General features: G+C 43.8%; 1 protein-coding gene across 1 annotated transcript; it reads left to right on the top strand.

Moving 5' to 3' along the window:
* The first annotated feature begins 5110 nt into the window (after positions 1 to 5110).
* Positions 5111 to 6746, top strand: LOC139076169 (tetraspanin-7-like). The gene is made up of 2 exons (XM_070577172.1): positions 5111 to 5215; positions 5338 to 6746. Exons 1-2 carry the CDS (start codon positions 5139 to 5141, stop codon positions 6008 to 6010), a joined length of 750 nt encoding a protein of 249 aa, XP_070433273.1. The 5' UTR covers positions 5111 to 5138; the 3' UTR covers positions 6011 to 6746.
* The last annotated feature ends 16751 nt before the right edge of the window (positions 6747 to 23497 follow it).

Below are 23497 nucleotides of genomic sequence, written 5' to 3'. Positions count from 1 at the left end.
CAGGGAAAAACCCCACAATTTTATGTTAACAAGAAAACACAGACATCTTATGGAGTAGAAGGCAATCTCAACACTAATTTTTAAGATAAAATATGAGATGTCAAAGAAATGTTAGAATTGTGGAGAAGGGCTTTAGGCTTTGTCTTCCCACCTTTCCTAGTGTTTATTTGATTCTCCTCTCGCCTTCTTTCTTGAAAGTTTCACTGGAAGAGTTTGGGGAGCCATTCTTATAGGGGCAGATCCTGTAGACAGACTCATTAAGTACCCACCAAACCCTTCCCTCTTTAGTTTGCCTTCCTCTCCTGCAGCCTCTGGAAAACTAAAAACTACATTTCCTAGACTTCTTTGTAGCAAGGGTTCCTAAGTTTTGGAGAACTAACGTACCCATTTGAGACATTTGAAATCAAGGATTGGGATGGTCTACTGATCTTCCTTTTGTCTATGAAGTCTAGGACAGTGCCATGGTGGCTCAGGACCTTACATCCCCCCTGCAAAGACAGTGGGAAGAGTATGGATAAAGACTCAGTTCCCATCATGGCACCAAAAGCCATTTGTGGCCTAGCCCTTGTCTACCTTTCTGAGATTATCTATCATTCAAGGAAATACCCTAAATCCATTCACTTGGAAGTATCTAGGCTGTGAGTCTGTTGTCAGGATCCAGGAGAGAAATGATGAGGGTTTTAACCATCAGTGGTCTTCAGATTGAAGAGAGTGAATAGATTCCAGAGGTGTTCAGGAGACGGAATTAACTGAGCATGGGGACAAAGAAGTGAGGGCCAGAGTGATGACCCCAGGGTTTCTGACCTGGCCAATTTCCAAGTTAGGTAATATAGGAACAAGTTTGAAGGAAAATTAGAAATTCAACCCTGAAATTGCTGAATTGACTTTTGTGAAGAGAATCCCCAAGTGGAGAAACCTAGTAGTGAAATATGTACCTAGACCCTGGGGAGCACATATTTAGTCTTGTGAAGTGAATTGAGAAGCAAAAGCACATACAAGCTAAAGTGGCAGGTCCTCACGGGTGAGTAAACGACCTGGTGGGCTTTTTGGTGGGTGTGCATTTCCCATGTTCATTGTAAGTGAATAGTGCTCACTTTGCATCTTCAGGACCCTAAGGAGAGCTAACTGCTTAACCGTGTATAATTTCTTTTTTTTTTTAGGGAAAGAACACGTGGCTGCAGAGTTTAGGATCTAAGCAGGAGATTTTCTCCAAAACCACGTTTAAAATTTAAGCTGCCAAAGAAGTACTAAGGCCAGAACCTGAAAAGAGCAAAACAAGGCAATGGAAATGAAAAGAATTTCCATTCCTAGACATTGGTCTCGGCGGTTTTGCTGTCTACAAGGGGTAAATAATGTGTGGGGTCAGAGGGAGGGGATGACCGTTTATGAGTGTACCTGGCCTTAGGCTAGGTGTGTGCACTCAAGCAATCCTCCCAATAAAATGGTTCTACAGGAACCACCAATTCATCAGTCAATCAATTAATCAATCAACAAATACTCTTTGAACTCTGAGTCCAGTGCTTGGCCATACAAGGCAAGACAAGCCTAGACCACAGGGGTAGACCACGTCCCACTCGGACTGGAGGAAGCAGCTACCGTGGTTGGCTGCTCCTCTTCCTCCTCTAAGCCCTGAAATCTGCAGGAGCAGGTCAAACGTTCCAGACGGCTTCTGACCCCAAGAAAAATCTCACCGGGAGGCCCCAGGATTAGACTGTCTTTGGGGACTTTACCATCCCCTGACCCCATAACAACCACGAACCTGTCATCAGGCCATTCCAGACAAACTATCAAGTAAAAAGAGTGCCCTTGTGATACAAACACACTTTACACAAGTTCCTTAGCTGACCCTCCATGCCAACCAAATTGCTGCCCTCTCCACCACTCCCACCTCCACTGCCCCAAGACAGCTCGTGGAGAAACTCGGAAGCCACAACAGTGAACGGTAGTAGTGAGCAAGTTAGGATCATTTCTGATTATTTTATTGCTCGTTTTCACTTTTCATCGTGGAATATTTTGACCACATACAAAAGTAGAGAAAATAGGATAACAAATTCTCATTTACCCATTACCTGCATCCGTCCGTTATTTTTAAGCAAATTCCAGAGTGCTTATCACTTTATTAGGAAATCATTGAGTACATGTTCCTAAAATATAAGGGTTCTCTTATTAGAAGCATAACCACAATACCACTATCACATCTAAAAATTCTCAATAATGATCTAACATCATCAAATATTATTTATGTTTATTTTACTAATTGGCACTTTTCTACAAAAACGGGCATTACAGTTCCGAACACTTTCTCTTCTCTCTCCCGGCCCAGAAGCAGCCCCTTGTTACCCAGATAAGGCACCTCCCCCCAGCTAGGGATGACGTCCTCATTGACATCCCTCCCCAGGTGACTCTAGTCCAGAGAAAGTCTTTTATTCCCTTTCTTGAAGTTGTTTATTACATTTAAGAGAAATTCTGAATTTCTTTCCCAGCTCTCAAGATGGATGGAAAATAATTATAACAAATTTGAAATTCCAGCCCTGACTTCAAGATCCCTCCAGGGTATTCATTATTTTATTTTCACTGAGGCCTTTAAACATTGGATCCTTTACTTAAAAGGCACCATTGGGTTTTGTTTTTACCAACAACCCTATAAGTCAGTCCCAGCACTGAAATACAAAACCAACAATATTTAGAACAGCTTGTAAACAAAAGCCTCCTGCAATCATGCAGGGAAGCCATTTGAAAAGAAAACGACGCAGTGGCTTCAATTGCTCAGTGGAGACATTTCTTGGGCATCAATGACACGCACAGCTGGTGTTGCATAAGGGCTGTGAGGAAAGTGCTGTCCGGAGCTTTCTACTCTAGTCCAGAGGTAAAACATTTGCACAAATCAGGTGACTAACGCTCATGGGCAACCCAGGGGCTCAGGGAGCAGCTCAGATCACAGTCCGAGCGTTGTTTCCTCAAGCAGCAGGGGGCTGAGCAGGCTCCTGGAGATGACGTGGTGGGAATTGTGCCTGAAATGCTGGGAGAAGCTCTGACAGAAAGAGGGGTGGGTTAGAGCAAATGCCAGGAGAACTTGGGATAGTGAGCAGGCCCGTCTAGTGGGAGCAGAGGTGGCAGGGGAACAGTGACAGCGAGGTTGGGAGAAGTGGTGGGTTTTGGGCCCCAAGCTGTGGGGTGAGTTATAATGGAGGGCAGAGCTCCGTCAGGCAGGCCGGCTGTTCCAGAGGCCAGATGCCAACTTCCAAATGCAGCGGCGGGGTCCAAAGCCAGAGCATGCAGAGCCCAGCACTGGGGGTCACGGGAGCCAGGTCAAGATAGGAAGAGAGCCCTCAGGAAAGCCAGACTGCGGTGTAGGAAGAACTGTCCCCTCACTCTCCAGCCAGCCAGGAACGCCTGCCTGTGACAGGCAGCTCTCAGCCCAAGGGCGCTTTGCGAATCCTTCCTGCTGTCCTTGAGCTCCACTTGCTTCCAAGGCCCCTGTCCCCTTCCTGGCCTCTGCTGACCCAGACTTTTGTCCAGCTCTCTAGCTTTTTATTCTCCAGACTCCTACACAATGACTCTCTTCTCTGCTTTCGCTGAAGCCCTGGATGCAAGACCTAATTGATGTAGCGCCTCCTTCTTCTCCCACCTTTGACTGACCTTGACTTCTAGCCTCCTGAGCTTCTGACACCTTTCTCTTTCTCTCCTCTCCTGCCCTCCTCTCCGAGCCTGACCCTGCCCATCTGTCTGCAGCCCTACATTTCCCTCAGACCTTCGTGTCCTGAGAAACCCAAACTGCTTAATTAAATTCAAAACGTGACTTCAAATCTGCTCTAAAGTGAATTGTAATAAGATGATGGTGCTTGGCTTGAATAAGAAAATGGGATTGTGGGATTGTCCTTTCATGGCCCATCCACGGCACCTGGACAGTCACCCATGTCCACCTGGCTTTTTGTGTACCTTAGGCTTATTTGGAGTGAGATAGGAACTCACTGCTATTATTTCAAATGAACAGGGAGGAAAGTATTTTTCTTTTTCTTTTTTTATTAACTTAGTTTGTAAAACACAAGCCCTTGAACCAGAAAATGTCTTAGATTTCTTCCAGCTTAAGCATTTATATTTATGGTCTTGCTTTTGAAACCAAGAATGAAGAAGTTAAAAAATCTTCCCCAGAGCCAAGTCTTTGAGATAAGCTTTGCTAACCGCATCTGTGCATATTCGGCATAATCAACTAACCAGGTCTTTCCAACCCTCCTTAGGAAGGAGTGAGCTCTCTCTCCCAGGAAGTCAAGGTCCAGACATCAAGATTCAGCTTCACAAGGCCAAATGCAGGCTGAAGATGAAAACTAACCAGAAAAGTCCAGACAGTCTAGGGAAAAGAAATTCAGTCTCCAAGTCCAAACACAGGCTGGTGGGAAGACGCCAGCCAGCAAGGCCACATGCTCCCTCTCCCCTAGCTAAAATCCCAGATAAAAATCTCTACCTTTTCTCCTGTGAGGAGGTGGATCTGAGTTTTAACTCTCGTCTCCTGATCTTGCTGTCTTTCAATAATAAACCTCTTTCCTTGCCATAAGCCTGACTTTCCAGTTATTGGCCCTACTGTGTGATGGGTAGATGAACCTGTGTTTGTATTCAGTAACACTTAAATTTCACATAGCTTTTTCCAAAACTAACTGGGTTTTGTGTAACTTTTTACCCCCAGATCAAATGTTTCGTGGCTTTAATGGGTTTACTTACTTTATACTTTGTGTCTGAGACATTTTCATGTAAGAAATGGAAATTGGAATAGCCACCCCTGCTGCAAAATCAGCCTTGTGTTACAGGATGACCTGTGACTACAAGCCCTGGGACACTGGGCTTTCAGATTTACTTGGCCCTGGGTGAGGAGTGGGCTCTGTACCAATATTCTCAGGAGCCAGCACACCTGTGTGTAGAGTTTGATACCTCTTACCCACACTGGGGTTTATGTAGCTGAGAAAATTCTGGAAGTCACGTTCCAAAGTAGAGTTGGATTCAAAACCAAGGTCAATCCTACAGAACCAGGTTTCCCATCTTACAAGTCATGATATTTTCGGTTGTGAGAGAAACTCAAAACAAAATTTATTCAACAAAACAAAGGAATTAAGCCGCCGCCGCCGCCGCCGCCGCAGCTCTGTAGTATGGCATCGAGGAGAATGGAGACCAAACCTGTGATAACCTGTCTCAAAACCCTCCTCATCATCTACTCCTTCGTCTTCTGGGTTTTTTAGTTCATGCAGGTTAAAATAAAACTGGATGTTTGAAAGAAACACAGAGTATCTCCTTCTGTCTTCAAGGCTAATTTCCAGAATGCTGGCTACTTTGGTGGTTGAATATAACCTCGATCACTGGGGTGATCCTGCTGGCTGTTGGAGTCTGGGGCAAACTCACTCTGGGCACCTATATCTCCCTTATTGCTGAGAACTCCACAAATGCTCCCTATGTGCTCATCGGAACTGGCACCACCATTGTCGTTTTTGGCCTGTTTGGATGCTTTGCTACATGCCGCGGAAGCCCATGGATGCTGAAACTGTACGCCATGTTTCTGTCCCTGGTGTTCCTGGCTGAGCTCGTAGCTGGCATTTCAGGGTTTGTGTTTCGTCATGAGATCAAGGACACCTTCCTGAGGACTTACACGGATGCCATGCAGAATTACAATGGCAATGATGAGAGGAGCCGGGCAGTGGATCATGTGCAGCGCAGCCTGAGCTGCTGTGGTGTGCAGAACTACACCAACTGGAGCACCAGCCCCTACTTCCTGGAGCATGGCATCCCCCCGAGCTGCTGCATGAACGAAACCGACTGTAATCCCCAGGATCTACACAATCTGACCGTGGCTGCCACCAAAGTTAACCAAAAGGGGTGTTATGATCTGGTGACCAGTTTCATGGAGACTAACATGGGAATCATCGCTGGCGTGGCTTTTGGAATCGCGTTCTCCCAGCTAATTGGCATGCTGCTGGCCTGCTGTCTGTCCCGGTTCATCACGGCCAACCAGTATGAAATGGTGTAAGAAGTCTTTCAAGAACGATGGAATGAGAGACCTGTTTTAAAAAGGAACTACAGCAATCTTTGAAAGACTTCCAAAGAACGTTAGAGCACAGTACATAATACACCTGCCCTGCTTCCCCTAACCCCCCACCCAACTGACACTCCTACACAGTCTCTGCTCCGCCTTTCAGCTCGCATCATGTGTAGCATTCCATTTTGTGAAGCCCTGTTGTGCCAGAGTGTAGCCAGGTTCCCTGCATCTAGTCCTCGTGGACCCCACCTGAGGCCCTGTGCGTGCCCACTCCTCATTCTGTACTTGGTCCAACTGCAGCTCATTGTAGGTGACTGGTTATCACACCATCACTGGCCCTGCCGGGCCCTGCATGTAGTGTGGGAGGCTATTAGCCCTTCATCATGATTGACAGATACCACACCTGATATAGATAAACTGCTCTGTTCTTTTGGCTTAATCTCCTTTGGTTTGGTTTTCCCTTTACTAAGGCTCTTTCCTACCTTCTTCAGGCTGCCTAGGACCTGTAAAGAGATACATCGGTAATTATCCACGAGGAGAAAAAAGCATGTGTGATGCATGAAGGAAATTGTTGAGCTTTAGGTGGCCTCCTTGCCCATTATTGTTACCTGCCTGGGTATATAGAGACAGTTTAGTGCATCTATGCCTCTCAGTTGAAACCTGTGTAATCCTATTACAAAGCTGTATTGTTGCCTTCTGTGACAATATTACTTCTGTTTTTCCCCAATTAATTGCTTTTGTGTTATTTTACTTCTTTCTGTATTTTTTCTTTGCATTGACATTATAGACCTCGAGGACCTCATCAAATCAATTTAAAAATGAGTGTGAAGGGGGAACAAAAGTCAAAATATTTTTAAAAGATCTTAAAAAATAATGCCTCTGTCTAGCATGCCAACAAGAATGCGTTGATATTGTGAACATTTGTGATACATGTATTAATAAATAGAGTCATGACAAAAAAAAAAAAAAAAAAAAAAAAAAAAAACAAAGGAATTAATTGGTTCACACAAAAAAATCCAGGGAGTATTGGACTTCAGGCATGGCTGACTCAGGGGCTCAAATAATATCTGTAGGAAACTTTCTCCACCTTTCTCATCTTTACTTTCTTTTCAGTTGGCTTCACTCGGAGATAGGCAAATATGGCCACCAGCAGTGTCAAGTTTTTATTCTACCAACTTAACAACAGAGGAAAGAGAACAACTCTTTTCTTTTTTTATAAGAGCTTTCTTGAGATATAATTCACATATTAGACAGTTCCCCCACTTAAAGTTTACCCCTTTGTATAAGTCAATGGTTTTTAGTATATTCACAGAGTTACACAACCATCATCACAATCACTTGGGAACAATTCCATCAAGCCAAAACAAACCCAAATCCTTTAGCAGTCATTCAGCATTTTCCCCAACACCCCCCCCCCCCCCGCCCCAGCCCTAGACAACCACCAATCTACTTTCTGTTTCTACTGATTTTCCTATTCTGGTCATTTCATATAAATGAAATCATATAATATGTGGTGCTTTGCGACTGTCTCCTTTCCCTGAACATAAGGCTTTCAAGGTTCATCCATATTGTGGCATGTATCAGTATTTTATTCCTTTTTATTGCCTAATAATATTTCACTATATGGTCATACAACGTTTTATTTATCTATTCATTAATTGATGAACATTTGAGTTGTTTCTACCTTTTGGCAATGATGAGTAATGCTGCTACAAACATTTGTGTACACATTTTTGTGAGGACAGAATTTTTCGTTTCTCTTGGATATACATCTAGGAGTGGAATTGCTGAGTCCTACAGTAATTCTGTCTTTAACCTTCCCGGGAACTGCTAGACTGTTTTCCAGAGTGGCCGTACCGTTTTGTATTCCCATCAGCATTGTGTGAAGGTTTTAATTCCTCCACATCCTCACAAGCACTTGTTATTTTCTGTCATTTTGATTACAGCCACCCTAGTGGGTGTTAAGTGGTCTCTCATTGTGGTTTTGATCCACATTCACCTGGGAAAGGAAAAGGGGTAAAGAGGCTCCTTGAGAGGTGAGCATCATCATTCCAAACAGGAAGCTTGAACTTAGAATTAACTGAATATTTACACAAAAAAGACACTCAAATTAGAAGAGGTAGAATTACCTCTAAGTGGCAAATGTAAATGTTTTCTGTCCTCAGAGGGACATGACTCTAAAGCAAGATGTGGTCATACGTATATCCCACATATGTATATCATACACACACACACACAGAGAATTACATTTTATGCCTATCTGAGTTTTGGTGGGTAAACTCGAATGCAGCTACATTTGACAGAAATGACATACCAGACACTTGATTATTATAATATCATTCAAATATCTGATTTTATGGGTTAAAAAACAAAAACAAGCTGAGACCTAAAGCTGTTAAGAGACAGAAAATGGGAGACAAGCCTGGATCTTCCAGTTTCCTGACCAGCATCCTCCCCACCACACCTCATGCCCATCCTCTGAGTCCTTGTGTGTGTGCTGTTGCTGGTTGATATGATGAGTAGAGGCTGACTCATTTCTAATTGTGAAATGCTGAAAGGTACAAAATTGCATAGGAATAAAAGCCCAGGACAACGACAGAAACAGAGTGATGATAAATGCTAACTCTTACTGGAGAAAATGTTTCTCATTTTCCCTGTATGGATAATCAACTCCCACAGGCTATCGCATGAACGTGCTCTTTGTTTGGGTCTCCAGCCTCATGCATTATGGATGAAGACTGTCGATGTGCAGGCTGCAGGGACTTTGGCTCCTCCAAAGCAAAATCAACGCTCAGTTCAACCACCACCTACAAGCAGCTGTTGTCCAGGTCTTGGAAGACAGCAAAAATGAATCTGTGATAAGAGGCAGGCTTATCTTCAGGGCTTCAGGTCCAAGGGTGAGGCTGAAGGTAGGAACCCCAGCATGGGTTATCACCTCACATTCTACAATCCCCTGGGTTTCTCAGCAGGAGATAAAAGCACCTGCTAAAGCAGCCATCACCCAGGAGGCGAGGAGTCCCACCCTGGCTCTGCTTGGAGTTTACCTGGTACAAACGTGCACTCAACTCGTGCCTGAGAACGCCCCTCCCCTCCTTCCACACTTTCCTACCACATCCGGAGAAGGATGCCTTGCAAGATCCCAAGGACTTAAGGGACAGGTCATCCATCTCCGGAGCCTTCCTGAATGAAGGGAAAATGGGTTTCATGAATCGGAGAAAACTAGCCACTCCGATACTTCAGATCTGCCTCAAACTATCCCTCAAGGCACCATACGGGATTTCTGGAAGGTAGCCACGTATATATTCTGAGGGGAACATGTGCCACAGGGAAATAAATTTGGGAAGCATGGCATACTGTGTTTTCTTCTTGGAGCTTCATAACTCACATTAGGAGGTTAAAGGTTCTGAGAAGTCCTGCACTTAAAGACCCAAACTTGCTCACTTTTACATAAGCCAGCTTTTCCAGACTTATCTGAGCCCAGAGCACAGTGTTTTCCTAGAACGCTGGTTAATCCTCTATTGATCTGACCCTACTGTTAGTGTGTGGCTGTCAGTCAGTCTCCTACATTGAGGTGGTTACTGTGAGGTTAGGGGTTGTTGCCTCTGTCAGCTCTAGGAGATGGGCAGGGGGACGTGAGGCTACAGCCCTGACTGCTTCCAGCTGGGTCTTCAAACAACCTAAGACAGGAAGAGTCAGACCGCTCATTGCCAGGGTGACCAAATGCCGTGGTCTGCCCACAACAGTCGGGTTTACACACATTTTTCCAAGCATAACGATTAATAGCCCCTTTCACTCTCAAAAGTGTCCCAGTTTAGAGAGTAAGTTACACAGCCCCCGGCCACTGTGAGCATCAGAAGAGCCCTTCCAAAGGCTCTGCCTGGTTGAGCCCCTCAGCCTGGAACTGAGTTAGCTAATGGGGTCCGGGTGTGTGAGCTGAGAAAAGGGGGAGGCATCAGAGAGCCTCAGGGAGCTCCAAGAGGAGCAGGACATCGTCTGGAAGCCATGGACAGATCCAGGCAAGGAGGAGGGCAGGAAGCCAGGATGGCGCCTCAGGGTTGCTCCAAGCAGAAAATCCCAGGACCCTAAGGTGGCTTTTTGCTGCTTCTCCTGGATTTTTAGGATTGAAAACTGTACTTGAGTATGATACTAATTTTTCTCACGTTTCTATTTCTAGAGTTCATTCCCTTTTCCTCTTTGCTTTCAGGAAAATTCTTCAAAATGTCAGTCTGCTCCAGTTCTTTGCTCAAGGGAAAAACTGTTTCTATTGACTACAGTGTTTGAAGTCCAAAAGAGCAACTGTGGGGCCTGGGCTCTGGGAGTTGGGGATTGTGTTTAAAAATTCCCAAGGGGTGGATGACCACTCCGGGGCAGAGGCAGGAACAAGAGAAGTTCCATGGCACAAGGTGGCACCTCAGCCTGGCATTGAAAGCATAGGCAGCTTTGTGGTGATGGGGGTGGAAGAAGGGACGCTGTCTCGGCCAGAGGGAACAGCACAGAGCAGATACTGTATTCGTTTCCTTTGCTGCTGTAACAAATTACAGCAAGTTTACTGGTTTAAAACCACACAAACATACTATCTTACAGTTCTGGAGGTCAGAAGTCTGAAATGGGTCTCGTGGGGCTTAAACTCAAGGTGTCAGAAGGGCTGCATTCCTTTATGGAAGCTCTAGAATCCATTTTCTTGTCTTTTCTATATTCTAGAGACTATGTGATTTCCTTGGCTCACGGCCTTCTTCCATCTTCAAAGGCAGCAACGGCATCATTCTGAACTCTGCGTCTTTCATCATATCTCTGACTCTCCTGCCTCCCTTTCACTTATAAGGACCCTTGTGAATACACCGGGCCCACCTGGGTAATCCAAGATGGGCTTTCCATCTCAAGACCCTTAATTTAATCACATCTGCAAAGTCTCTTTCGCCATATAAGGTAACATATTCACAGGTTCCCGGGACCAGGGAGTGGACATCTTTGGGGGCCATTATTTTGCCTAATGCAGGTACCAGGTAAGGAAAGTGTCCTTGCAAGTAAGGAAGAGTGAACGATCCATCTAACTGGACTGGAAGGAATGAATGAGGGCAGACATGGAAGTGCAGACTGGAGATACAGGAAGGGAGAGAGAGATTTCCTGGATCCTCTTCAGAGGGTATAAAGTGACAATGGACCACATTCTTTGCTCAGGCAGCAAGAAGCAGGGTGGCTATGTGATGCCAGGGTGGTGGCCATGTGCAAGGGCAGCAGACATCTCCCATGAGGCCCTACACGGTGGCGCCCCACAGCCTGGTGGGCCGGCCAAGGTGCAAGCTTGTAGACTTGGAATCCTGAGGACCTCAGCTCATTAAGAGCAGATTTCCATGTTGGGGTGAGCATTGGGCTTGCTCAGTGGTTGTCACCTTTTTTCCTTCAGCAGCAGTGGCAGACCATTTCTTCAGATTAAATCCATGTTTAAAACAGATTAAAGCAGATCTGTTCAGGTTGGTTCAGGGTGTGGGGTCCCCAGGACTACCTACTCCCCTGCCCATTGAGGCTCCTGAGGCACTGCCAAGGATCCAGAACACAGTGGAAAACCTGCAGGCAAGTTCAGAGGCTGAGGGGTCACCAAGGACTCAGAGGGGCTGGGCTAAATCCAATGGTCCAATATGTGGTGGTTTACGGATGGAGCTGCTCACAGCAAGGTTTGCACAATGGGTCTTTGTTTGAGCTCCCCCAGAAGCAGAGATTGAGACAAGGATTCATGTATAAGTAGTTTATATGGAAGGTAGAAAGAACATGGGAAAATGAAAAGAGAAAGGTATTGGGGCAAGGGAGGGCAGCCAGGAAGGATATGCCAGCTGCTGCAGTGGGTAGCTAGAGATTAATCCTCAGAGGAACTCTGGGATATGGGGGCCAGGGGCTGATGGAGCTGGGGGATTCACATCCATCGGTCATTGCTTAAGGGCTGGCCCAGGGAGGTGTTGATTCCCCAGTTCTTCCCACTTCCTCCCGGGTACTGGCCAAACGGGCTCTGAAAGGGTAGCTCTTCAACAAAGATGCTCACGGAGATCATGCTGACACTCTGCCCAGAAATGGCAAGGGTCTCCAAGGGAGTATGGTGAACACTGACACATTGTCTAGAAATGGTCTTGTCAATAGGTTTGGGGACAGCTGAAGTGTCCATTCTGCCTATTTCTCTATCCCCATCCACAAGCTGGCCTCTCACCAAGGGTTCCAGAGCATTCCAGGTTCATTGTGACAGCACCCTTCATTCTGCTCTGCAGTCCTCAGATGAACGCTATCTGTAGGAGACAGGCTGTGGCCCCCACTACAGCATCACATTTTACTATCACAACATGACTTCTCCCCCATTGGGTAGGGAGAGAAAAGCCCCTTCCACAGTCTTTGCCACCTGGTGCTCTGGAATGTCCATCTCCATATCATCAAAAGGGCTCCAAGGAAGTCTGAGCACAGAGAGAAGCATTTGTAATTTCAGAAGCTCCTAACAGGACCAGACCAGCTTTCTGGCAGAAGAGGGATGTGACCTCAACGTCCTCTGGGAAACCAGCTTCACTTCTGTACCAAGAGCCTGCAATTATAGCAAGCAGGAAGGGATACTTGAAGTGATGATTAAGACATGAATGAAAAAATAAAAGGTCCCTTTGTTTTTATGCTCATTATGCCTCTTTCTGATGACTGTACAAAAAAGTGCTGTTCAGACAATTAGCTTAATTAGCAGATTATATAAATTAATGGTTTTCTAGTTTCATTCCAGGCCCTGAGCTGTGTGCCCAGCAGTTGATCATAGCTCAGGAAGGATGAACTTGTCGCACCTCCCACTCACCTCCTTTTCTAGGAACACGGCACCTGGGGCTGGCCATTGCAGACAGAGAAGGGCAGAGGAGCTCCTGCCTTGGCCCATCTCCCAGTGGCCTCTGGACAGAGCTTGTCTCAGGTCTGTAGAGCCCAGCTCTGCTTGCACAGCCATAGCTCCTCGAGGCAGTACGGAATAGGTGAAAGCCAAACTCCTTAGTCTAAAAAGTTGAAGTCTAGCCTAATCCGGCCCCAGCCTATGTGCCAGGTCCTTCTCCAAGGGCTCCATACGCCCCTTCTGAAGCCACTGCTGCTGTCCCACCTCGCTGCCTCTGCTCTGCCATCTCTTCTCCTCTCCCACTTCTGCATTCCAGATCCTCCCTATTGCTGAGGGCCCTGCATCTCCTTCGTGGGGCCTTTCTTATTTCCTTTAAGACTCTTTCCTACACTTCTGTGATCCTCACCACTTAAAGTTATTTTAATTTATAAAGCAATACATTAGTTTATTCTTAACATGAAACATTAAACAATGCAACATTATATAGAATAAAATATGAAAGTCCTCCACCGCTTCCTCTCTCCCTCCCAACCCCTTCCCAGAGGTCATCACAGGGAACGATTGACAACACTCTGAAGGTTTTCAGTGCTTACTCCTTGCACTTAATATAATGCATCTTGGAGATTTTCCATGTCAAGGCTCATAGGTCAACTTCACTCTTTTCAGCAGTTGGTGAACTGCTGACGTGTTACCAGCCCGCTACCTGGGATTACAAGGAATTGCTAACTAATGGAGTTAAAGCACAAGTGTTTGAGAATGACGTTAATCCTTTTCCTCTCCCCCTCCTCCTTCTCTCATTTCTCTACCTCCTTTATACAAATTAGAGAAGTTTTAAGTCTACCCTAATAACATCATTCTTACTCTTTTGCATCTGACTTTCTTTTCACTGTCTGAGATATATATGCACACAAATATTTCAATTCTGGAATATTTAAAATACAGAAAAAATATAGAGAACAATATAACAGGCATCCACATCCACATTAAACAAACACTAATATTTGGAATTTTTTTTTATATCCTTAAAAACAGAAAAGAGAAAGAAATAAAAGCAAGCTACAAGTAAAGCCAAATCGTCTCCCCGCATACTGTTGCCCTCCCCACTTGCCATTTTAAGTACCCACCACTCTCACATTGTTGTGTACTTTTCCCGTCCTTGTTTTCACACTTTGCCGCTGTTGGAGGGGAACACAATATCAAGATATTAACAACCTGCATGGTGCCACCAACTACAGTGGTAACCAGCCATAAACCATCGTCTCTCCCAGCATTGCCCCCTACAAGCTGGTCCTGCACATACGTTTCCACGAAGGAGGTATCGTTCTCTGGGTCTTCAATAGAAATGGTCATACTGTATTTCCTTTTGCAACTTGTTCTTTCGCTCAACACTATGCTTTGGGATTGATTCCTGCAAATACTTATAAGTCTAGCTCATTCATACTAACACCATGCTTTCCTGAGGGGGAGAAAGGGGCAGCATTATGTCCAGAGCCCTGGGGGTCATACAAACACAGCCTGTGCTAGCAGGGACGTAGCCAGGCCTAGGATCTCACGTGGCTGAATGAGGTGTTTCCAGGACAAATAGGACAAAACGGCTGTAATGCCAATGGCTTTCTTTCCTTGCGGAATTTATTTAGGGTTTCACAAAATCTAGTATGCCTATGAGAAAGGAAATGCTACACTTGCTGGGAGGAAAACAAAAAATTGAAAACAGCTGAACTAGGGAGGCCTTCTGTTACTTTGTAAATGGATAAAGGGTCCCCTCCTGGGTTTCGACAGTCCTAAAGGGAGAAGCATGGTGCCCTGGTTAGAGGTGAGAGGGCTGAGATGGGGGAGGGAGGCCCCCTTGTGCTGCCCATGTGCCAGTTCAATAACCCAGATAAGCTAAGGGCCCAAAAGGGAAGACCTGGGTAAGTGAGAATGCCTTGTGTTGGTGAAGAGGGGCTGGGTGTCAAAAAAGAATGGGTTTTGGAGTTGGAGGGCTGGAATCTCTGTCTCACCTGAGTAGGGTATCAGAGTGTGAGAAAGCCAGACAGCAGGCCCAGGAAGAATGGGATGCAGGGCAAGTCTGGATTGAGGGCAGACTCGATGCATCTTTTCCTCCCTGCGCCTTCTCCTACAGTCAAAACTATGAGGAAAGAAGCTGACGTTAGTCATTTGCACTCTCCGGAAATAAGTCTCAGTTACCTGTTACCTTTCTCAGGGGTGTTTGCATACTTCTTCCTAATGGCATGAGCTGTTCTGTCACTTCTGGGGCAGGTCCAAGTACGGGGGCAAATAATGGGAGACGAAACAGCACAACTTCTTCTGTGGAGGGGAATTTGTCAACCTCTAACAAAACCACGGATGTGTTTGCTCTCTAACCCAGCAATCCCACTGCCAGGAATCTACCTTTAAGATACACGTCCACAAATGCAAAATGATATAAACAGGAGGTTTGTTATTGTGACATACTTATAACAGCAAAACGTTGGAAATCATCTAAGTGTCTATCTGTAGAGGACTTGCTCGAGTGACCAACTTGTCCCAGTTTTAAAACTGAAAGTCCCACGTTCCAGGAACTCCATCAGCACCAGGCAAACACTGTCCCTATCAGCCTTTAAGCATTTCCTTGTTTTCTAGATCAATAAGATGTGCTTGGGGTGCTCATTGTTGACTGGGGTGTTATTGCTTCTAGGCCATTTCAGTGGATAGAAATATAATATAAATAGATAGATTTCATATATAACTGAAGGAGTTCCCAGGACATGGGTCTTTCAGTTTTGTTTTGTTTTGTTTTGTTTCTTAAGATTTTATTTACTTTTTCTTCCTTTTTCTCCCCAAACCCGCCCCCCGGTACGTAGTTGTATATTATTCGTTGTGGGTCCTTCTAGTTGTGGCATGTGGGACGCTGCCTCAGCGTGGTCTGATGAGCAGTGCCATGTCCGCGCCCAGGATTCGAACCAATGAAACACTGGGCTGCCTGCAGTGGAGCGTGCGAACTTAACCACTCGGCCACGGGGCCAGCCCCTGGGTCTTTCAGTTTTAAAACTGAGACGAGTCACTCCCTCAAGTCCTTTATGGACTTTATACATATTCATATACAAACATATGCATATATAAATACGCATACATATATGAATCGTGGGTTCCTATTTACTCCAATCCAAATTTAACAATTCAGGTTCTTTATCAAATCTACTTTATTTTATATTTAAATCTCTTTTCTCCTGGCCTGAAAATATTTGGTAATGTTATTAGAATATATTTAATTAATTGCTTTATTCTATAATATATATAAGATAGTTTCGAGTATGTATTTACTTCTCTGTTTTACCTTACAAATTACCTAAAATTGCTCCAAAATTAAAACACCACTAATACTGTTACTAATAAAACTACTAGGTGAAGTGGAATATTTTCTTTCAGTTCTTTTTGCTTTTAGAATATATCTCACAAAGAATATACAGCCAGAAAACCATATCAAAGACGTCTGAAAAAATTTTTTTCTTGGCACAGCTATGTTACTAACTTTATGTGCAATTAGATTCCCTTAGCCTAGTCTGTTTTCAATTTTAAGACTTGCCTTTTTTCTTTCTTATTAAATTTTATTTTGTGAATATATAAAATTTTTATGTCGTTAAAGTAAAAATTACATAAAAAGCTCTATTCAGAGAAGTCTCATTTCCATTGCTATCCCCTCCATCACTTTCCCCATCCTACCTCCTGCGGGCAATCATTTTTATTAGTTTCCAGATTATCTTTCCAGTGTTTCTCTTTGTAAAAATAAGCGAATGTAAATGTGTGTGTAATAAGCATACATATGTGTGTGTACATTCTTTTTTCTCCATCTTTCTTTTACAAAAGGTAACATCCTATATGTACTGTTCTGCACCTTAATTTTTTTTCCACTTAAGAATATGTCCTGCAGTCAGTCCATATTAGCACTTGGAGGTCTTTCTCACTCTTTTTATTCCTGCAAAACACACAGTGAGTGCACATAGTGTAGTGTCCTCAACTGTTCCCTGGCTGACCTCCAAGAAGAAGATGGGAGAGAGAGAGAGATAGGGAGGTAAAGAGGGAGGGGGGAGGGAGGGAGAGACAGAGGGAGGGAGGGAAGGACAGAAGGAGTAGTGAAAGGTTTCTAAATTTTATTCTTTTATTATCTATAATTATTAATTGCTTAATGTTTTACAATAAAAAATATTGCTTTTAAAAACATATTTTTAGAGCAATTTTAGGTTCACAGCAAAATTAAGCAGAAGGCACAGAGAGTTCTCATATACCCCCTACCCCCACACATGCATAGCCTCCCCTACTATCAACTTCCCATGCAGAGTGGTACGTTTGCTAAAATCAGTGAACCTACATTGACACGTCATATCACCCAAAGTCCATGGTTTGCATTGGGGTTCACTCTTGGTGTATTGGTTTTTCAATTCAAAGAATTCTAAGCTATTAGGGTGATGGTGAGGTGTACTCTAGGACAAGTCACAGGAGACAGTTCGAAGGACCTCCTACTGGCCAAATTTGAAACAATGCGAGCATCTAAAAATAATCACTGCAATTTAACAAATAAACAAAGACACATGATTCCATAGTAATAATTTTTAAAAGAGAAGGAGGAAAAAAATTGATCGCCACCATTGGAGATGCCTAAAATATCAAGTCCTCATTACGAAAATTGATAATTAAAAGACAAAAAAGACATTTACCTTGCTTTTTTTGTGTGTAGGAACTTTAGTTAATCCCCACTTGATGAAGAAAAGCTCTTCCTTACAGAAAAATGTCAGCTAATAAAAACAGAAGGAATGACAGACTTAGAAAAGCACCTTCTTGGAATCCCCAATATAATGATAGAAAGGCAACAATTATTCTTGGATGCTAAAACCATTTGGTGAAAGGCTGTTGGAGAACAAGTATTCACATTGTGCCAAAGTATACCCCATAGATTACTTATTGATTAAGTAATTTAATTTAATCTACCATAAAAGGAAAATATGTCTTTACAATAGAGAAATCACTTACCTAAGTGATTAAATGCAGCATCCCTTACAGTGGGACAACTTGACATTTTATGTCTACTGAAAAGATGCAATATGAAGGATACAGCATTACCTGTGGATGCCAAAAATGTTTAACTTGGACCCAATCAAGTTTTTGGACATAATTTGAATCTAAAAGAAATTCACGGAGGTAGAAGGGTAAGTCAAGTGAAACATAAAGAAGCAGTCAGATTTATCCAGAATTTGAGACATTCTATAAGACAACCGGCCTAGTCTCTTAAAAAAATTCAATGGCATGGGAAAAAAGTAGAGAATTGTTTTAGATTAAAACAGATTACATAGATATAGCTAATGTATTGTGTGAAATTCGATGAGATTCTGGCTTTCTTTTGTTTTGTTTTTTAAAAAATCAGCTGAAGACGTTTGTATTTTATCTAATACAAATTTACCTAAATGTAAGAATGGAAACAAGTGACTTATGAAACTGTGTAGTATGAACTCATTTTGACTTTTAAAAATATGTATAGGAAAAGATCTCCAAGAGTGTATCAGTCTTCAAATGCCACAATAATGCTGTGTCACAAAAACACCTCTACACCTAAATTTCAGTGGCATGCAATAAGAAGCATTTATTTCTTGCTCTCTCATCTGCAGGCCATCTGGAATTATCTAGATTGGCCTTGGCTGGGCTGCAGATTGAGCCCAGATCTATGCTATGCATCTCTCATCCTCCTTGGACCAGCAACTACCTGAGGCATGTCCTTTTCTTGGTGAAAGGGAAGACTGCAAATTAGCAAACCCAGCCCCATGGGCACACTTCAAGCCTCTGATTGCATCTTATCTGCTAGCATCCCATTGGCCAAAGCAAGTCAAAGAGCCAGGTCTAAAATCAAGGGCCAGGTAGTTTAGTTCACCCACCACGAAGCCATGACAAGGTGTGGAGATATAATACTACTACAGGGGAGTGGAGAATTGGGACTGATAATTTAATCTACCACAAAGGGTATGTTCTAGACCAAAGCTACAACAGTAATCCTTCAGTGGTAGAAATGCAAGTTGTTTTTTTTAATTTTTACTTTTATTTTTACAAAATACCTACTATATATTGCAATAATGAAAAAGTTAACTTAAAAGTTAATAAGCAAACAAACAGCTACTTATATCTTGTTCCTCCAATCCCTCACTCCCAGTTCCATGTCACTGGGAAGATTGCATTCTATTTAAATAAACACACCCACCTTTTTGGAGGCTGCTCTGTGGCAGGCACTAGGGGGCTGTGGAGGAGGATTGTGGGAGGTGGAATAAGGAGAAATAGGGGGACGACAGAAGCAGATGCCCACAGGAAGCCCTGCTTTCCCAGGGCAGGATATGAGGGGCATTCTTGATGCATAATTACCAAGGCACTGCTCATTCACAGGTGTGTGACCTGTTCTGCCCTTGATCCTGCCGTGCACAGCACTTACAATGCTACTTTCTCTGATTTTAAAATAAATAAATAATTTATTCATTACAAAAGCAATACCTGATTATTGTGTAACATTTGGAGAATGCGAGAAAGCATAATGGAAAAATAAAAGCCACCAAGGGTTAAGAGTGGCTAATATTTACTGAGCTCTTGCTGAAGGCCAGGCACACAGCACTTCACAGGCCTTGAAAGAGCTCTAAGATGTAGGTACTATTATTATCTCTGTAACAGATGAAGAAACTGAGGCACAGGAAAGATATAAGCAATTTGCACAGAGTCATTCATTAGCAAATGAGAGAGCCTACATTCAAACGCAGGCAGCTTGGGTTCCAGAACTGAACACAAATAACACTTTGGTTTACAGCTGCTGCAGATGCAAAGTACGTGCTGAGGAACTCAGGGTGCTGGAGGCCATCACAGGGTTGCTGCGAGGTGTTTTAAATATTCGATGGAAACATAGCAACATCTGTCGGACACTGTATGAACGACTACTATTAAGCTGTTGGGATCCAGTAAATTAACTGTCAGGTTTTTATTTTGGATGTCGGGGGGCAGGGCAGTGTCTGGGGGGCTCCACGAAAGAATTACTGAGACACTAAATGTTTCATGAACTGAGAAAGTTTGGGAATCTGCTTATGGCATTCCATGCAAGTATAAATAACTTTCTCTTTCATTTTATAAAAACAGACTCAAAGTGTACACAATTTAATAACCTGCTTTTTCCCTTTCACAATCTTGAGAATAATTTTGCATGTAATTAAGTGATTTCTTTTTGCTTGACTAATATCCCATCATCAGATAGATATTTTTTCAAATTTCTCCCTTTTTATAAATAATGCTGCGTGAACATGTTTGTACATAAAGACATCACATTGCTTGGCCAGAATTTGTGTATATGTTTAAGACTTTCACTATGTAGCCAAATTGCTTTCCAGAAAGGTCTTCTGTAACTGCATTCTATCCAACAGTGGGTCAAAATGGCAGATTTACTACATATTTGCCCCTGTTGTATATTATCACTTAAAAATATTTGTTGTTTAATAGATTAAAAATGCTTTCTCCTTATTGTTTGAATGTATTTCCTCAGTTGCTAATGAGTTTGGAAATTTTTTCATTCGCTAATTGGCCATTTGTGGTGCTTTCGTGAATTGCCTATTCATGTTCTTTGCTGGTTTTTCACTTGGAATGTTCATCTATTCCTTATTGATTTGCAAGAAACTCCGTCTAATTTTAATGAAAAGTTTAAATCCCGATGCAGCTGCCAGAAATGCTGACGGCTGCAGTTCTCTACACATCTAATTGTTTTAATAAGTTCCACTAATGACTCAGAGGCTAATGAAGGTGTAGATCTGATTGATGGAGCTTAGAAAAGCGATGTAATTAGAAGTTTCCTCTCCCAATCAAAAGAGCCAACTATATTTATCAGTTCAACTTCCTACTTTTTTTCCTATTTTGAAAAATACATTTAAATATATCCCACTGGTCTCGGCAGGGTTGGGGGGAGGACATGAGAACCGTGTCTGGTTGTTATATAACCCTCCAAATAACTTACCATCTTATTTCCTCTTTTAGGTTTCATATTTTGTCTTTAAAGTGTAAGCTTCAGATCTCTTCAGTTCATTTCTGCCTCAGCTGCCTCTCAAACCAGGAGAGAGGGCGTCACCTAGCAACCAGGGCTCTGCTTATAGAAACGTAAGCCTCGGCCTGACCAAGAGAGGAAAATCACCAGTTGGAATGAAAAGTTTTAGCTTTGAACCACAGAGCAGCCTAGAGGCACAGCACCTAGTGAGATGTAATAGCCAGGATGTCCTCCCAGAGGAACCCCAGGCTCACGGAACCCTGATGCAGAGTTGGAGGAGGGATGGCTCCAGGTACAACCTCTGGAAGCTTTGCTCCCTACCCTGAGGGGTGACGAGAAGCTGAGTGCTTTCTACTTGGGCCCAGAAAGGAGGTTCTAACCCCTCTACCCTTCATCCCTGAGTGATCTGAGACAGGCAGCTTAATCTCTTAGAATGCCTGATGCTCCCCAGTGGTCAATATTAGGGGGCCACAGGGCTCAAGGCTTCACTCAAGGATTTGGGCATGAAGGCTGCTCCCTGAGGGTTCAGCTTTATCATTTGGGTCTGAGCAGGAATGTGTAAAACCACTCAAGGGGCTCCCACACTGTGAAGCTAAAGGACAGTATTAACATGTCCAGAGTGTTCGGCATCCATCATCAGAGAGAGAGAAGTGGCCAGAAGTGAGGCAAAGCTGGAGTCACTGAGGTTCTGAGGAGAGCAGGGGGCTCTGTCTGGCTGGGCTCCAGTGTTGTAATCTTACTAGCAAATTGTCCCTATTTAGTAGTTATAGTATCTTTGCTTGAAACATTTCCTCCACCCCCACCCCCCACATACACATACGCAACCCTCATGGATTCACACCTTCTTATTTTCCCTTGTCTTTCTCCATGGGACTTGCTCTGGCCAAAGGAATATTACTGAGCATAGCAGGAGCAGAGGCCTTAAATATTCTTCTGTGGTTTGACTTGCTCTTCTGGCCTCTGCTACAAAAAGACAAGCTCCAGGTAGCCACTTGTCCAAGGAGAATGAGGAGACATGTGTTGCACACTTGAACTTAGCTGTAGCCTGAAACAGAGCCATCCCAGCCAACCGCCAGGGCCTTAAGCAAGAAAAATGAAAAGTTTGCTGTTGTAAGTCACTGAGATTCAAGGACTGTTTATTAAGCAGCTTTATTGCAGCAATATCTGACTAATATACTGTTCATTACTCCCTACCACTATTTCCTTCTAGATGTCCTGGTTCCTGTATTTTCTGAGGCCCTGTTGATCAGCTTTTCCTTCAGTTCTGAAGCTTGATCGTATCCCTCCGGGTTCTTCTCTTTGCTGAAGTTAGTTGCTATTGATTTCTGTGGTCTGCAACTCAGGACTCTGGGTTCTACCAACTCTCCTCTACGGAACTGCCCACTCAGTCTGAATTCAGAAGCTTTCTCACATGATCTGCATGGTCATTTCCAGCCTTTTCCCCACTCCGTTTCTTCTCAGATAGCCTCTGCTGCACCCGGCTGAAACAATTTGTGCCCTGGACAATGCCTGGGGTAATTTGCATACATTTGCTTTGCCAGGAACATCCTCTTCCCATCTCCAACTGCTGAAGTCCTGCGCAACTTTCAAGGCTCCCCTCAAACGTCACCTCTTCTGTGAAGCCTTTGCTGATTTTCCTGGGAGTCCTATCTCTCCTCTGCGATACTGGAAGCAGTTGCCCTTAGTCCAAATGGAGCTTACTTTCCTTTATAGAGCTGCTTCAGTTTATTCCCCTAGAGGGAAACTCATGGAAGCCATCACTCAGGGGAAGTGGAGAGAGCCCAAGTTCTTTGCGTTACACTCATCCCTGTTAATCACTTTCCAGCAGCATTTCCTGACACTTGAGGTCAAGGGCCTTGTATTATCTATTTTTGTAACTATGGTGTCCAGTTCAGGGCCTAGAACAAAGGAGTGCTCTAAAAAGTTGTTGGTTATTTGAATGCAGGCATGAACAAATGTCCATCTTTTCTAGAATCTTGGGCCAGAATAAGCACATAATAGAAATACATTTTTGACCAATGACGTGCTTCCTTTGATCCTGAGATGGGACGTGGTTATCATCTTATTTACCCTGTGCAAGGATGAAGTTGGATCTGGGGTCAGCCATAGACCAAACAGTACGGGAAAATGTCCAAATGAAGCACCCAACACTTAAAATTCACTCAGCCCTTCTTCTGCAGTTGATGGAACCATGTCTGCCTGTGCTCATAGATTCAGTTCATGTAATCCAGGAAACCGAGGTCCAGTGTGGGCAAGTGAGAAGCCAAAATTCATGTAGACAATAAAGGGAAGGGTGAGAATCAGAAGCCAGATCTCCAGATTGTTAGTCCTCTATTTCTCACAAGGAGTGGCAGACCAGAGAGTGTCCAAGCTGGGTTTTTCCATTGGGTCTTCCTACACATCCTGTTGTTGGGGAGGGCATCACCACCCCTGTGCCAACCTCCACAGACACAAAGGCTGCTATTCTGTGCCCAGGAGGATTCTTAAAATAATAGTGCTGCCTGCCTCTGTGGGCTGGAGCCAGCTGTCCTGGTACACTCAGTTCCTGAATTACAATCTCCTCCTCTTTACTTGTGGTGATAATTGAAGTCACAGTAATTGGTCAGCC

This window comes from Equus przewalskii, chromosome 15, assembly GCF_037783145.1.
Source record: "Equus przewalskii isolate Varuska chromosome 15, EquPr2, whole genome shotgun sequence".
In the NCBI taxonomy this organism is placed as follows: Eukaryota; Metazoa; Chordata; class Mammalia; order Perissodactyla; family Equidae; genus Equus; species Equus przewalskii.
Note: the sequence above shows the minus strand (reverse complement) of the source record. Positions and strands in the feature narration are given on the sequence as shown.